The sequence below is a fragment of the Mirounga angustirostris genome, unplaced genomic scaffold (assembly GCF_029215605.1).
Source record: "Mirounga angustirostris isolate CCGP_5_RB_7025 unplaced genomic scaffold, mMirAng1.0.hap1 SCAF_1, whole genome shotgun sequence".
NCBI lineage: Eukaryota > Metazoa > Chordata > Mammalia > Carnivora > Phocidae > Mirounga > Mirounga angustirostris.
Window position 1 is genome coordinate 162,840,257 of NW_026991709.1, and position 17,002 is coordinate 162,857,258.

The following is a 17,002-nucleotide window of genomic DNA, read 5'->3' on the forward strand; positions in this document are numbered from 1 at the left end:
AGAGGCAGGACAACCCGTCAAAGAGTGGGACAGCAATCCAGGAAGAGACAGTGGCTTGGATGAGGGTGCTGGTAGTGGAGTGGGGAGAGGAGATATATTCTGAACATATTTTCAGTTTAGAGGAACAATTAACAGTAATGTATTAAGAGGAGGTCTAGTGTCATGGTGGTTACTTGAACCTGACGTTGAAGGATAGGGGGGATTTGAAAAGGTGGCAGAATTAGGAAAGGCATTCCAGGACGTGGTAGGCTTAGAGGCATGAGTGAGTCCAGCTTATTCTTGGGACAATGTGATTAGTCCAAGTAGAAGAAGGCAGATCATTCTCTGGGGTGTGGAGGGAAATAAAATACACAAAGCGGAAGCAGATTATACAGAGCTTTGAAAGCTAGGGAGGGGTGTTTAGACATCACAACATTCACTATGGTGCACTACTGTACGTAGTAGGTGCTCAGTACATATTAGAAGTCTGATAGGCTTTGAGGACCACGTATCTGGCAGATTAGGCTGGATGGCTGAAAGGTTCTCATTTAGAAAGTCAGCTAAAACGCTGCACAAGAATCCCAGTGGGTGGGGCGCCTGGGTAGCTCAGTCAGTTAAGAATCCCAGTGGGAGGTCATTAGGGCTGGTCTACCTGTAGGTAGGTAATTGACAGTTGACTGTTTTAAATTTACTTTATAATGCAAACCATTCACCACTTGTGGGAACTTCAATCTTGTGTTGGCAAATCTCTTACCTGATAAAAATTACATGGGTCTAAAAAACTGTGTACTCAAATAACCACACGATCTTAATTCTGAGGTTACTGGAGTTGGATGGCAGTTGCTATCAGATGCATATGTAATTCCCGTGTCTCTAAATTAGTTACAGGTGCAAAACTGTATCTACAAAAAAGGTGATCTAGTAGAGGTTTACAGAAACTTAGTTCCATCTAAATGAGTCTGATTCATTCACTATCACATATATTTTTGCAAATATTCAACACTAGTAGATGGACATGAGGCATTTACTGGACAACTTTCTTATGCCTAATTTAAGGGTGTCCAAAAGAAGCCAAAATAACAGAACCCATGTCAGTTCTGTTGATCTAATACAGTGAAGACATTTATTCTGCTCAGATTTCCTCTGATGCAAAGACTGTATGCTTTATAAGGAGTTATGATGATTTTAGAATTTCCTAAGGGTTACCTTATTCAAGTTATAGGTGAGAATATTGACAAAGATAGTAATCTATGACAAACTATCAGAGCTATAAAAATTGTTTTCCATTTAATGACCTATGTTTTACACTGCAATGAACAGTTTAAATGGATAATTGCTGTCAGACAGCTTTCAAGACAAGTTGTATTTCTTAGGGATGCTGGGGGAAAATAAATAAAAGAATTTTTTAAATGCTGTGTTTTCTTGTAAGCATCTAATATACATGACATTTGTTTCTGGTGTTTCCTATAATTCATAATTGGGAAGTACAAGAGAAACTATAGTTTTTGGAAACACAGCAAGGAGATTCTGAGTCTGGAAATCTACCAAATCTACCAGGACCTGGTGGTCAGAAAAGAGATATGAACAGTTAAATCAGAGAAATAAATGATAAAATAGAGCCATACTAAAAAAATTAATATGGACAATAGTAAAATTCTAGAAAAAGGCCCTGAATTATTACTAATGTGAGGTTATGAAATTCAGAGCTGTGTCAATTACCTAAATCTTCATCATAAAGAATATTATAATCTATGATAGTTTTTCAATGTCTCGGAGAAGAAGACGTGTAATCACTGCTTTCATTTAGGGCCAAAGAATGATTTCAGCTTTTGGAAATCCAATCTTTTCTGAAACAAACATTAATGAAAGTGGGAGGTAATTGCCCCATTAAAAAAAAAATCAGACAGAAAGTTGCTTTCTCTAAGTATGATTATTTCCTTATCAAAACATTCATGGGAGATCATGGAGAAGCCTCATCTCACTCAAAAACTGCCACTTATTTTGATGCACAAAGAATTCTGCAGTTTCCCCCCCATATTCTCTAAAATGCTTCCAATTTAGGATATCATATGTCTTCTCTTCCATCCATAAGTGATTAATACTAGAAGACCAAAACAATAAACTCTCTATAGGACTTCAGATGTGCTTTCACAAATATTGTGTCATTTAATCCTTGCAATAGTCCTATATGTCTGTTGCTATATGTGGAAACAGAGGGGAGAGAGGATAAATGACTTACTCAAATTCACACAAAATGTACATGGCCAAGACAAGACTGGTAGTTACATTCCCTGATACTACCTGGGTCCCTTAAAACCTCTAGAAAGGTGAAAACTTTGGTCAATTATTTAAATGCTTCCAAATATATAGTTGCCTGGAGTCACAAAGACACAGTTTAAGTATCCCTCAATAAAAATGGCTGGCAATCAATCACTCACTCCTATCTCAGGAGAGGCGCTCGTTTCAAAGGACTGTCTATTGCAGCATTTATCATGTCTCCAAGGCATATTTCCATTGCTCAATCAGCTCCAAAGGACAAGCATGTCATCATCTTTCAATGCTCTGGTGCAACACTTTAAAATTATAGAATTCACATAGGACTAAGTCTGGCACTAAAAGCAGGAGGCATATTCAGCTTGAGTTTGTGGAAGCTTCCCTTCAATCTTGCCAATTTTTACTAGTAGAAATGGTTTCAGAGCCAGCATGGGGTTACTTGGGGTTACTTAAGGAGCTCATGATGAAAATAGGGAAATAAGATAAAGGGGGGGGGTCACAATGATAATGGAGCCCAGGAAAAAGTGCAGAAGTTCTCTTTGGGCATAGTGGCTACATACATTTTTGAATCTCATGAATATGACCAATATAGCTTGGACATCTGGATCATTCACACTCAACAACCACTTTTTCTTCAAAGTAGCAACCAGCTACTTGCAACAACCCCCAAGCTCACCTTGCCTATAGTAAGGAAGAAGGAACACCTAAATTGATTACCGTATTAAAGCCAAATACCTAAACTCTACAGTGTTTCATCTCTGATGGCCTCAAATAGCTAATGATGATTATATGTCCAATTTCAAGTTTGTTTGTCTGTCTGTTTTGGCAAGGGTGGAGTAAACAGTGGGTATCTACAAAATGCAATTGAAGTTAACAACCATAGGTTTTTGGCCTTTAGGAATAATATTTTTAACAGAAAAACAACACTTTTGAATAAGAAGTAATCAGATACCATATAAACAAAAGTTAAATTATTTGTACAATATGTAATTTCTTAATTGCTAATAATTCTATTCTGTACCATGCTAATTAAGAAGAAAAGTACTGAGTTAGTCTTTTGGAGGGGATTTGACACTCAAAATAATTAAACCCCGGGCAAATTCAAGGCATAAACATATAGAGATTAGTACAGAATGAAAACTAACTTGATCACATAACTATCTCTTACCATAAACGGTATTTTTCCTCAGTTAACCTAAAATATTTGTTGCACTACATTCTGGACATATTCTTTGCAAACAGACAAAATTACCAAATTTTGATTCAAGAACTATTTCACAGTATAACTAGGACATTCTGCCCTGATGTAGGCTAAATTAGTAACTGGAGAAAGATAGCAATAGTTTTTATGGCTTTTAGAAAAATAGAATAACAGATTTTTATATAATATAATGAAACCAAACTCCTATTTAAGAGGCTCAGATGACATATATATATATATATATATATATATATATATATATATATATACTGAATCAAATCATCATAGTAGAATGAAATAGTATTTCAGGAAATATTTTTCCTTAATTTTTAAACAGCCTCGTGTTTTAAAAAAAAATCTGTGAATAATATGTTCAAACTTCAGGCTTCCAGAAAAACTGAAACATTAAAATGTAAAGCCATTAATTTCAACAATGAAGCGACTTAACTGTAATGCTTTAGCACTTACATTATAAAACACAAATCACACTAGTTAATACAATCTATTTTTATGTGGTATCTATGAGAAAAAAAATAGAAATACAGAAATAAATATGAAGCAGTACAAAACAGAAGAAGCTGTGCTAAGAAACTCCAGCAGAAGGAGCTGTAGAAATGAAGAACTTATATTTTGCAATGGCCAAGAAAGGAATTTTGAAAAATGAGGTATCTGCTTGAATCTTATAGATCTGAGTACAAGTAATAGCTAATCAGTTACTTAGCATGCAATAGGCATTTAGGGACATTGTTTTCTTTATGTGTAAAATGAAATGCTTGGAATAGACATTCTCCAAGTCCCCACAATCTATTTGACAATGCATGAGGCACTATGCCAGGTATCCTAAGAAATATAAATTATTAAGTTGGTCCTACACTCTGGAAGCATACAATTCTTTGGGAGAGATAAAATGTACAAATATCTAGATTTCAAAGTAGAACTAAACACGCTGAGAGAGCTTTAAGAGGAATAAAAATGCTGTAGGGGGGATAAAAACTGCCTGAGAGATATGTACCACATAAGACTATAAAATGGGAAAAAGGGACCCCTCGGGTATTCTAAAAAGACCTTAAGTATATTTGGGAAACACATATAAATCCAGGAAATAAAAATGAATAGGATTTAAAAATATATAAATATACCCTTAATGCTTACAATTCAGGAAATGGGAGCCCTGCACAGAGATAAATATGGATTAGTTTAGGTTTCTTTTTCAAAGTTCTGATGCTTATAAGTGAACACTAACACAGCAAACTAGTCATTAAAAGTACCGGAGTATAGACATCTCATATTAGAATATAACTTGGAAAACAAACTACAAGAGCAATTTTACCATTTCATAAATGCCCAAAGTAACCCAATAGCCATATCTGGAATTGACTTTACCTTGTGAAGTGTTTGCAGACAGTGTATCAGCAAAGGAATCGCTTTCTGGGTCAATGAGAGAATTTCCCAGAGTTTCACCCATAACAGCATGGAAGAGGGATTTGCTGTAATTCACACTGATATTTTGTCTATTTCTTGCAAAAGACCAATCCATTAAAAGAAAAGGACTTGCAGTAGTAGAACTTGTGAACACGACCAATGAGTTAAGACATCAGTTTCCAAATATTTCAGAGAGGTGGGAATAAATCCACAAAGGACCAGGCCTGAATTGGCTGGCACTGTCCTGCTGGAGAGCCAGCTGTGACAAATGTTGTGTCATAATGTTGCTCACTGCTTTGGCAAGACTTGGTACATTACAAGGAAAACATTGCCACACTGTCTCGCCAGTGACCCACATGTTCTGTGTCTTGTGAGGGGCGTGAGTTGTACAGTATTTAGAGCTATCAGAGCAAAGAGATCATTCAGTTTTCGATTGCTTCTTAAATGGGAGACTTTACATCTCTGGGTTATGAAATACCAGATAAACTTACTTGGACAAAGTTTTTTCTAGCTGCCTGTTCCTGGCGCAATCTCTAATCATATTATCTGAAGAAAACTACTTAATTCAAACATGTACTTGTATTTTAAAATTCGGCATTGGCATGCTACTGAAATGTTATTTTCTGAGGCATTTGTCCCACCCCTTGACAAAGGCTAAAATGATACAGACAAATTCTATAAGATTAACTGGTTGAGAGATACAGTTTAGATTTGCTCTATCAGGGTTTGCTTTTTAAAAACTCGATGATTAAGTTTATCCATCACTAGCAGAGGCAGTAATGCTGCACCAAGGTCTGAACGCAGCTGATGTTTAAATGATAAATGCCATGTCATAATAGAAAAAGTGGAGTTCTCTCTGAGAAGAATAATGCATTAGCAGAAAAAAAAAAGACAGACTCACACTGATAGGTTGGCGAGGAACTGTGGTCAGTTTTGTAATCAGGAAAAGGCTGGCTTCTTGCTCAAGTCCTTTGCCCTTTCTGGCAAGGAGAAACACAAGCAGTGCCAAACTTCAGTGTGGAAGCTGGTCTCCACTTGTCCTATAAGTGGCCTGATAGAATTGCAGTGACTTGTGGATTTTTTTTTTTTTAAAGATTTTATTTATTTATTTGAGAGAGAGAATGAGAGAGAGCAAGCACATGAGAGGGGGGAGGATCAGAGGGAGAAGCAGACCCCCCACCGAGCAGGGAGCCTGATGCGGGACTCGATCCCGGGACTCCAGGATCATGACCTGAGCCGAAGGCAGTCGCCCAACCAACTGAGCCACCCAGGCACCCTGACTTGTGGATTTAATCAAGATACCCCCACATAGGGTGATGATCAGATGGCAATAATTCCCTTAGACTTATCCCAATGTTCCCCCAAGTGGCCTAAGTATCTATCAGTTTCATCTACATTGAGTAACTGGTCATCCTGCAAGGCGACTAGTCAAAGTTTCCCTGGTAATCATGGAGCAACAGCTTGGTGGGGAAAATGCATACTTGGGTCTCAACAGCCCAGAATAAAGTGGAGAGTTGGGCATTTGTATTGCTTAAAAGCCTTAAAAAAACCAAAAAGCTTTTACTCAGATAGTTCAAGTAAAAGCAAGCTTCTTGACAGTCCAAATGACTGAAGAAATTATAGGTGTGTAGAACTAGTTTTGTCTATATTCAACTTGAACCGTCGATAAAGGAGTTTCTCCTTCCCTCTCAATGCTGGGAAATTTCCTTGTATTACAGACACAGTGATAATAGTTAAAAGTGTGATTAGTCTACGATTTTTTATTGAATATAATGATAGATCAAAATCAATTCTAGAAGTCAAGGACAATTTCCTTCTTGTTAATAAAACAGAACAAAAATTTAAGCCCATTCTGCTTACAGATACTCTTCCTCAATGTCCCAAGATGTGCTTGAGTCTGGAAGGCAAATTTTAGCTTTCTTCCTATGAAATGGCAGTTTCTCCCTCAATTCCCTATCCTCTCCCCATTCTTGCTTTCAGGTTCCAATGTCTCCCCAACTTTAAAAAAAATGAACAAGTTTATTAAAATGTTAAGATTATGCCAGAGTATAAGAAGGACAAAACGGGCAGAAGGATACAATTTTAGAGTGAAACTCTATAAAAGTCTAACACTCTGTTAATAAGATGAGAAAACAAGGCCCCCAAATGACAAGTACACTCTCCAGGTTAAACAGGTAGGTAGTGACGTGGAACTAGAATCTAGGTTTTTAGGTATCTAATTCCCCGGCCAGCCTACTATTGGCCTTCCCCAACTTCTTAAAAGTGTCTAAATTACCTCTTTTAATAAATCAGTCACCACAGGGACAGAGTATAGAATGAGTTAAGGGGAAAATATGTTAACTCTTTCACAGAGTATCAGTCAATAACTGTCATTCATTTTTCAATACCCATAGATATGGAGTTGGTGTGGGGAGCTTCTCAATGCCTTTTTCTCCCTTATTCCTACATTTCTTCAATGATAATGTAGGTCATTCAGGCTACATAATTCTATCTGGGGAGATCAGTTTAGTTTCTGAGGCCAAAAGCATTAAGCTGGTCCTCCAGTTGGACAGTGGTCTCTTCTGCTATTTGGACAATACACAGATCCGTTCTTTCCAACTACCATCAAAGGGACTAATTTCTGGATTCTTTACTACTATTACTTCTATTCTCTTTTTTCCCCCCTCAGACACCATTCAACTTGTCTGTCTACTGTTGTCCAACCCCCTAACAGTTCTCACTCACACTGTGCTTTAGCTATTCAAATATAGAATTATTTTTAACAGCTAATTATTTTCTAACATCTGAATCTAATGGCATCTACTCCTCTTGGACGGTATTGTTTGAGAGCAACAACCTGTCCTATTCACTGTATTTCACTCATTTATTTGTTCAACAAATGTTTGTTGGCAAAAAATCAGAATATATTGGCAGGTCTTGAGTTAGTGTTGGCTTAATGAACAAGATGGATGTATTCTTATCTTGTGGATTTCAAAAATAGTCAATAAACAAAAATTATAATTTTTATCAACAATTTTTATCAACGTGTGGATTGTAGGCTCAGTAAATGTTGCCTAAACTCTTGACAGCATATCAAGCAATATAGAAAACATTCCCAGTTACTAACAAAATACTCATACAATGTGGATTTTAATCATATTTTTAATGTTAGTAACAATATTTGTTTTTTTAAGATTTATTGATTTATTTGAGAGAGAGAAAGAGTGTGAGCGGGGGAAGGGGCAGAGGGAGAAGGAGAGAATCTCAAGCAGACTCCCCGCTGAGTGTGGAGCTACACAGAGCTCAATCCCAGGACCCCGAGATTATGACCTGAGCTGAAACCAAGAGTCCAATGCTCAACTGACTGAGCTACCCGGCACCCCAGTAACAGTATTTTAATATTTTGTATCACAGTATAACACCAGGTCACTTGAGAAATAACTTGTTCATGTGGATATTAAAATGGACAAAAATAAACGGAGCCAATGCCAATTTGTATCTAATTAGGAATGTGCTTTGCCCGGAGATATTGAAAAGACTTATTTTATTTTACACTGATCCATCCAGGTATTCCTCAAATATTTACCAAACACCTTCTGAGTGCCAGATATTATTCTAGATATAGGAGATAAATCCATTAATAATCCAAAGTTCCTATCCTCAGTAAGTTTATATTTAACTATATTCACCAAAATTATCCAAATATACCTGAAAGAGTGATCTTTTAGCTCATTTAATTTTGAAGGTCAATTAGCATGCACTGATATAAGAAATAATACATTTGCTTAAATGAAGTCATTCCTATCAATGGACAGTATATGATCAACAGAAAATTTATGAGAGTTTTGACATGCATGTGACTATTTCTATCTTCAACGCCTTAAGATTCCCCAGTGTCCTACTCTTCATAATATCAAAATCTAAAGAATATTACAATAAGATGCATAAAAGAGCATGCTGGTAAATGGGACTATAATGTAAGATGTTGGAGCTGCAGACCATATCTAGGTGTTTTGCACACCAATTGCATATCAGTACTTTGCATCTGAAGGGTACCTCTACAAAGAAGTCTATGGCTTTCCATCCCATGGAGAACCCCCTTTGAAGGCTAGTCCTTGCTAATTCAGCAGAGTGAAGAGGAATGGTAGAAGACCACCTTCCTAATGCACTTGCACAAAAGCTAACTCAGCTTCTTCTATTAAGGGATGCAGGGATCTGTGTGATATAGAAGGTCATCTCCTCTTGGACTTTGGAGACATATGGGGTATGGATGTGACTGTGGGTAGAGTAGACACGAACAGTAAGAGAAAGAATGAAGATAATTAGGAATGGCCATATAGTGAGGAGGCTGAAAAACTTACTTAATTCTGTCCTAGTTTATGACACTAGGACAAAAATGTAATTTGGTATTTGAGAAGGCTATGCTTCAATCTTTTGTTTTCAGTATTATTTATGATTCCTGTCTTTAGCCAAAAGAATCTGAATATTACTCAGCCAAAAAACTCCCCAAATTTTAGTACACTTACAAGAAGGCAACTGGACTAATAACAGCTGTGCATGTCTAAAAATCCATAGTTAATAAAATCATAGTATTATATATGTAAAGGGTTTTTAAAAACATTATTCAGGGGCACCTGGGTGGCTCAGTCGTTAAGCGTCTGCCTTCGGCTCGGGTCATGATCCCAGGGTCCTGGGATTGAGCCCCGCATCGGGCTCCCTGCTCACCAGGAAGCCTGCTTCTCCCTCTCCCTCTCCCCCTGCTTGTGTTCCCTCTCTTGCTGTGTCTCTCTCTGTCAAATAAATAAATAAAATCTTTAAAAAAAATTAAAAAAGCATTATTCAGTGTTTAGAATAATTTATATCAAATATATCCATAAAATAGAATATTAAATACTTTTTGTGTTGTGTTACTCTTGAAAGCTAATTAAAATCTTGCTTTTTTTGGCTGTAGGTTAAATCTGGATTTTATCCTCTAGAGTAAAATTGAATTTTTAAAACTGCTTTAATTGCTTCCTTTTTCTTTTATGTAAAATAAGCTATGTTAGTATTGGTATAAAATAGTGTGTATAGTATTTTTTTCTTTTGTTGTAACCCCATTTTAAAAGCTGCTTCATTTAATGCTTCAGGCACTATGAATACTTATGCTGGCCCCTAAAGGTTAGGAGCTCCTCAGGAGAACAAGATTGAACACTTCTTTGTATCTCTAGAGCCTAGCAGTGTCTCTAGTTGGCACAGAACATGTTTATTATTTTTGTTGATGTTGAGAATCATGAAAGAACAGCTGCTTGCACATCTGTCTCACATGGATCATTCAAGGAAGAGTTTAGAGACCTAATGAACTGACAACAACATCACTTATCTTCTTGTTCCAACAAGACATTTCCCTGTGGTACTCCAAAGGACACCAGGATAATCGCGAACAAGCAGAATGGCTACCTGGCTCACTGCTCCCCCTACCCAGAACTGCTGCCTTTTCCTACTCCAATTCAAGTTGGCTCAGAATTCTAGCTTCTAGCTGTGGTTGCATCAATTCAGGGTTTCTTCATAGTCACAGGGGACACAACATGGAAGAAATGATGTTCTAATGGGACACAAGCCTAACAGAGGAACAAATAATCCTGTATCTTAAGATGTAAATTCCACTGCGACCATCACAGCAAGCCTGGTACTCCCATGGAAAGAGACAAAGGAAGGTTGCTGTTGAGAACATCTGTGTTTTGTTTTTTTTTGTTTTTAAAGGCGAAGGCCATTCTTCTTTAATCAAAAACAATAATTTGGTTCAGATTTTCAAAAAGTAACATTTTCTATACAGGATTAATATTTCAAACTAATATACCATTTTGATTTAAAGAAATACCAACTGAAAATTTCCTTTTCTTCTCCCCTTTCAAAAGTTAACTTGCCAGTAATATCTGAAAAAGAGCCTAACCTGTCTATAACTACTTTCTAGGGATCAACTAAACACTTTTCAAATTACTGTACCTTTGAACCAACGACATCTCACCTAAACTATGTTTACATTGTCTTTGCCTATAATATCTGAAGTTCTCCAGTAATGTGGTTTCAGGCATAAGATACAATGGGTTGTATGATCAACTGACCCAGATTTAAATTGTGTAAAATCCTAAACCTCTAAAACATATCTTCTTCACGTTCAGGTTTTAACAATTAATTTTTCAAGATCAGTTATATGGAGATTCCCTAGGTAACATATCTTATCACTGGTGAACCACACTAGAATTCCACAAACATCCTAAAGCAAGCTCAGAGCCACAGTGCTACACACAAGTTCAGTTTATGTAAAATAAACAATTTACCAGTTCTGCAACTGCACCAAAGGAAATATATGGATTATTGAGATCACAGGCTTATAAAACTTAATACTGGGGAGATTAATATATTCAAACTCTTTTAATTTTTCACATAAGGAAAATGAGTTCCAGAAAAATGAAATGATTTGCCCAAGGTATTACCAAGATAATTAGGAGCAGAGTTTGAACTAAACATCAGGTTTCTTTATTCCCAGTTCAAAGCACCGAACTGTGCTCTGTCATGATACTGATGCAATAAAATGTTCAAATAAATTGTTCCGATCCATTATCCTTAATGCCGACAATTATGTTAGAAGTCTATCAGCATGAAAGCATTTGTACTATGATATGATTCACTTAATGTGCATGAATCACCAATGAGAATGCCACAGTTCATCACAGAGTTTAGAGACTTTGCTTTCTACAAAGTAAGTACTCAATAACAACTTGGTAAATAAAATCCAGTAATATTTGAGCAATCAATTCAGGAATTCATTTTGCTGACAAATGTCCTTTTGCCTCATTCATATATTCTTTAAGAGTCATCCTAGCATTCTGAAGTTCTTCGGGTAGAAACAGTTGTCTTTTCTACTGACATAGTTCTTTGTTCTTATAAAATAAAATAATAAAATTACTATTTGAAATCTTCCACTTTGCGGTAATAATACTGTAATTTTTTTAAAAAGTACATTAGAGCTGCATGGTGTTTTTAACCTCATTTGAAATTCACAATGCCACTGGGAGGTTATTCAAAGCAAAACAAGAAAATAATAGCAAGTGCCGAATAGGGCTTCAATATGGAACCTGGTAATGGGTTTGGGTCATAAAGTTTTACTTTATTTTCTATTTATAAAGTTATACTTTATTTTCTATCAACTCTGTAAATGCTATCATGAATAAAATGGTCTACTACTAAGTGAACTTATAAAATTCATACTTGTTTTTGAAGATTCCATACTCTACTTGTATACCATTTCTTCATGAAACATATTTATGTTCATGGAACATGTTTAAAAGCAATAGCAGGTAATATAAAATGTTAACAAAAGGAGAAATTGGGTGAGGGTTATATTAATACCTCTTCAACTTCTTTGTAAATCTAAAATTATCCCAAAATAAAAACTTCATTTAAAAGAATAAAAGCAATAGTAATGTCAGTTGATGACTGCTTTTTATTACTTTATTAATCAATTTTTCATGTGTAAGATTTAAATTTTTGATAAGAATTCATAAAATTATAATTTTGGGAGCCTCTTCTCTTCCAGGCAACTGATTTATTTCAATTGTCTTCAGTTCTCACAATTATTCTTTCAGATGAGAAAAGAGGTTTAGAGAAATAAGGTGACTTGCCAAAAGTAAAAATGCTTGTAATTGACAGAGTTTGAATTCAAAGCCAGGTCTGTTTGACTCGATACCACACCGACTAAAGACAAATAGGCAAAGTTTTACAGCCACAAACTATTACCAGATGTTTTTGAAAGATAAGAAAGTGTTTTCTAGTCTTTGTACCTTCTTTCCTCAAAGGAAACATATTTATTTTCCTTAAAGGACAAAGTACACTGTTGCTTTTCTGCATATTGTTGTTTAATAATCTTATTATTACAGAACCAGTCTATGTTCATTGTTGAAAATTTAAAAACTAAATTATTTCTACTACTCAGAGATCATCGATGTTGAACTGTGTTTCTCTCACTGGTTCTTTTTCTGAGCATATGTATGACCCTAAGTATATACAATACTTAAGTACATACATACAGTATTTGTATTTTTTAAATAAAAACGAGATATGGTACTTAGTAGTGGCAACCTGCTTCTTCAAGTCAATTAATATCAAGTCATTTCAAATAATATCCATCCATATTCAAAATTCCCCAGCTGACCCAAAATGTTCCTTTACAGCTGGTTTGTTTCAAACCTGAATCTAATCCAGGATGATGAAATGCATCTGGTTATATGTCCCTTAAGTCTTTTTAAAAGACTTTCCTTAATTTTAAGGCCACTGACCAGTTGAAGAGATCAGGCCAGTTATCATGTAGAATGTTTCACCCTCTGGATTTGTCTGGTTGCTTTCTTGTGGTATCGTTTAGCTTGCTTCTCTATCCCTGTGTTACTTATAAACTGGGTGTTATATTTAAAGATCTATGAATTCAAGTTAAACATTTTTTACTTGAATGTAACACAGGTAACGTTCTAGACTTCCTATTCGATTACATCAGAGACACAGCATATGACTGACCATTGATGATGCTAAAATCAACTACTAATTTAGAATGATGACAGTCAGATCTTTCCATTGCAAGGTTCCTTTTTTCTCCTTGCAACTAGAAAGTAATCTGTGTGCTGTGACTTTGGCATATAGGGATGTTCAGTTTTACCAATTGCTCATTTAAAGATTTTAACACATTTAATGATCTTCTCCTGAACCAATACTTTGAGTTTATGAAATGAAGCTTTTCTAATTCTATCACTCCTTCTGCATTTGTTTCTTTAAAGATTTATTTATTTGACAGAAAGAGACACAGCAAGAGAGAGAACACAAGCAGGGGGAGTGGGAGAGGGAGAAGCAGGCCTCCTGCTGAGCAGGGAGCCCAATGCGGGGCTCAATCCCAGGACCCTGGGATCATGACCTGAACCGAAGGCAGATGCTTAATGACTGAGCCACCCAGGCGCCCCCCCTTCTGCATTTGTTAGCTGCCCTTTTCCGATGAGGCAGAGCTTTCTTTGGGGAAGTATAACTGTATGGATACCCTGAAACAGTTCCTACTACAAAGGAAGAATAAATATCTCATCTGTTCTCTGTCATTAAAAGGTAGATATCTTCAACACCAAACTTTCTTGGTTGGGCATATCTGTATCTTCTGTTCATTGAAAGTTCCTTTCATAAAATATTTATATACCTAAGTTTCTCTTTTTTCAATCATTTCTAAAGAATTTGATTTCAACTTCAATTTTCTGTTATCCTTGGTCCTGACAGTTACAACCGGGACATCCATCCACTGGTTCTTTTTCTTTTTATGGCATATACAAAACCACTTATCACCCCCTAATAAAATAACTAATGCTTTAGTTTTACCTAACAATTTCCATTAACAGGGACTTTCAGTTTTTATCAAATGTTTATTCCTAAATTATAGGGAATACGTAGAATACAACTTAACTGGTTCTTCCAAAATTATATTGTGTGTCAGCAAAGCTTTAGGAAGAGAGTCTAAGATTCCTGACGGGTTTATGGACTAATTAAACAACATTCCAACCACCAAGTTTGTTCTTTATACCCCAAGGTTGCTTTTCTTCAGATACACTAAGCTCTAGGAAGTAAGATGCTATGTTTCTATATTTACAAACATAAACCCCATTGTAATAAACTTTTCATTTTAAACATCCAAAAACTTCTTATTGAACACAAAAGGAAGGCGAAAACAGACAGGAAATAACTTTTTCAGTTCTAAAATGAGCACACACACTCCAATAGAAATAAAAACAAAACTGAGTCTTAAAGTCAGTCCTCCTTCTAATTTGTTTTTATTTATCTATTGCACACAGTCAGATGAATAGCTCAAAATGCCTAAAGTCATTCTGGGCAAGTTGACAAGGATCCTACACATTGAAATGAGAAGTGGGGAGAAGGCCAGATTGCTTAATTGTTACTTGGGAATCCGAGGAGGTGGACAAGCCAGAATCTTGATGGGGATCCAAAGAGTACAACTTCTTCCTTAGGCAGCAGAAGGAAACAATGGGCCAGATTTTCATACTGTGTCATTTTATAGGATGATTCCATTGTATCGTCCATTGTTTCTTTCATGTACTGCCTGAAGGGGAAGTGTATTGTGATCTATGGAAGAGCACCCGTAAGAGTTATAGAGGATGAGAACAGAGCCTCTGGGAGATTAATGAATGGTGCGGCATTCAGTCTAGCATGGAAATTTCAGATAAACATTCTGGGAACTGCGTACTCAAAAGACCTATGCCTTAAGGTCAGGAAGTTTAACTGACCAAGAGTTAATGAGACAAGGAATATGCCAAGCTGATTAAAGGGGCTTTGAAAAGAACATTTGGGGAGGGGGGACAATAAATAGGAGCTTGAGAAAGGATAACAGAAATGTGAAGATGAGGTTGTCATATCTACAGGAAGTCTTAGAGAACATATAATCTAACTCCCTCTTCATTTGCAGATGGGGAAACCAAGGCAGAGAGAGGTTAAGTGACTTGCTGAGGCCTTGCCCAAGATTTAATACAGAGTTAATGCCAAAGTCAAAGCTAGAATAGAATCCATGATCTCTTAAGTACTAGGTGCTCTCTCCGGGTCCACTAAAATAGTGTTTTTTTCAATTAGGTCTCCTTACCATGGGGGAGAGATATCTATGGATATATACTTCTAGGAAGTCCTACTTAAAAAAAAAAACTTTATAAAAAGCTTTATTAACAACTTTACTGAGGTATATTTTATATATCATAAAATTCATTTCAAGTGTACAATTGAATGAAATCTGGTAAATTTACCAAGTTTTGCAACCATCATCATAAATCAGTTTTAGAACATTTTTATCACCCAGTAAGATCTTTCATGCTGATTTACTATCAATCCAAGTTCCCCACCCCCAATCCCAGGCAACCACAAATCTACTTTTCTGCCTTTATATATTTGCTTTTACTGGACATTTTGTATAAATGTAATCATGCAATATACGGTCTTGTGTCTGGCTTTCATTTTTTTTTTTTTTAATTAAGTAGGCTCCATGCCCAACGTGGGACTTCAACTAACAACCCTGAGATCAAGAGTCAATTAAATGCTCTACTGACTAAGCCAGTCAGGCACCCCTCTGGCTTTTTTTCACCTAGGATTACTGTTTTGAGGTTCATCCATGTGGTAGCATGTATCAGTAGTGAGTTCCTTTTTACCGATGAAGAATCTAGGTCAGGCCATATATGAGTATACCATATTTTGGCTATTCATTTAGTTGATGGACAATGAAACTATTTCCAATTTTTGAAAAAAAAATTTAATTCTATATTTTTAATTTTCCTTTCATTCTAATGATAAAAAACTGAAATAATTTATATTTTAGATTATCTGGCTATCTGGATTATCTAGATGATTTTGTAACCAAATACACACAGGTTCAGTGCCACAGCTTGTATTTATGATTTCATAAACTCAAATATGGTTCCCAGGATTACTACTTTAGTTGTCCAGGATTCATGACAGAAGGACACAGGTAGACTTTTAACATGTAAATGATCCATTTGAGTTAAGTGAAAACCAAATGAGGCCCAGTAATATTGTCAAGAGGACTGACTGTTTCACAGAAGAGTTCAGTCAGAGAAAAGTTGAGGGAGAATTTAATCAGATATATGGCACTGAAGAGCACAGGGTTTAGAACCTCAAAAACAGGTGTTACAGCAGTCATTTCCATTCTGAATTATTAATTTGAATATTAAGAATTTTGTTATTTGATTCATTTTGGTTGTATGTAAGAGCTATATGCATCAAAAATTTATAGCTAGTTTTGTACATATTTAAGTTACATTACAATAAAAAGTATGTGAACGCTGAGAATCGTAAGACATTTTTCCTTACAAGAAGTCTGTGCTTGGGGTGCTGGGTGGCTCAGTCATTAAGCATCTGCCTTTGGCTCAGGTCATGATCCCAGGGTCCTGGGATGAGCCCCGCATTGGGCTCCCTGCTCTGTGGGAAGCCTGCTTCTCCCTCTCCCACTCCCCCTGCTGTGTTCCCTCTCTCGCTGTCTCTGTCAAATAAATAAATAAAATCTTAAAAAAAAAAAAGTCTGTGCTTTTACTCAAATACTAATAAGAAGTAGCTATATAAAATAATTGA

General features: G+C 36.0%; 1 protein-coding gene across 7 annotated transcripts in view; it reads right to left on the minus strand.

Moving 5' to 3' along the window:
• PPARG (peroxisome proliferator activated receptor gamma) overlaps positions 1–17,002 on the minus strand; it is a 132,425-nt gene that overhangs the window by 65,925 nt on the left and 49,498 nt on the right. For 2 of the 7 annotated variants that reach the window (XR_010411720.1, XM_064592095.1), the window contains exon 1: positions 4,838–5,886. The exons of 3 other annotated variants lie outside the window; for them this stretch is intronic. Coding sequence is in view for 3 of the 4 variants with exons in the window: in XM_064592095.1 (XP_064448165.1) it covers positions 4,838–4,991 (154 nt within the window). In the remaining variant the exon portion in view is untranslated. Of the gene's footprint in view, positions 1–4,837; positions 5,887–17,002 lie in introns of those variants that run through there. 2 more of the 7 variants (XM_045861808.3, XM_045861811.3) reach the window with 2 other exon arrangements.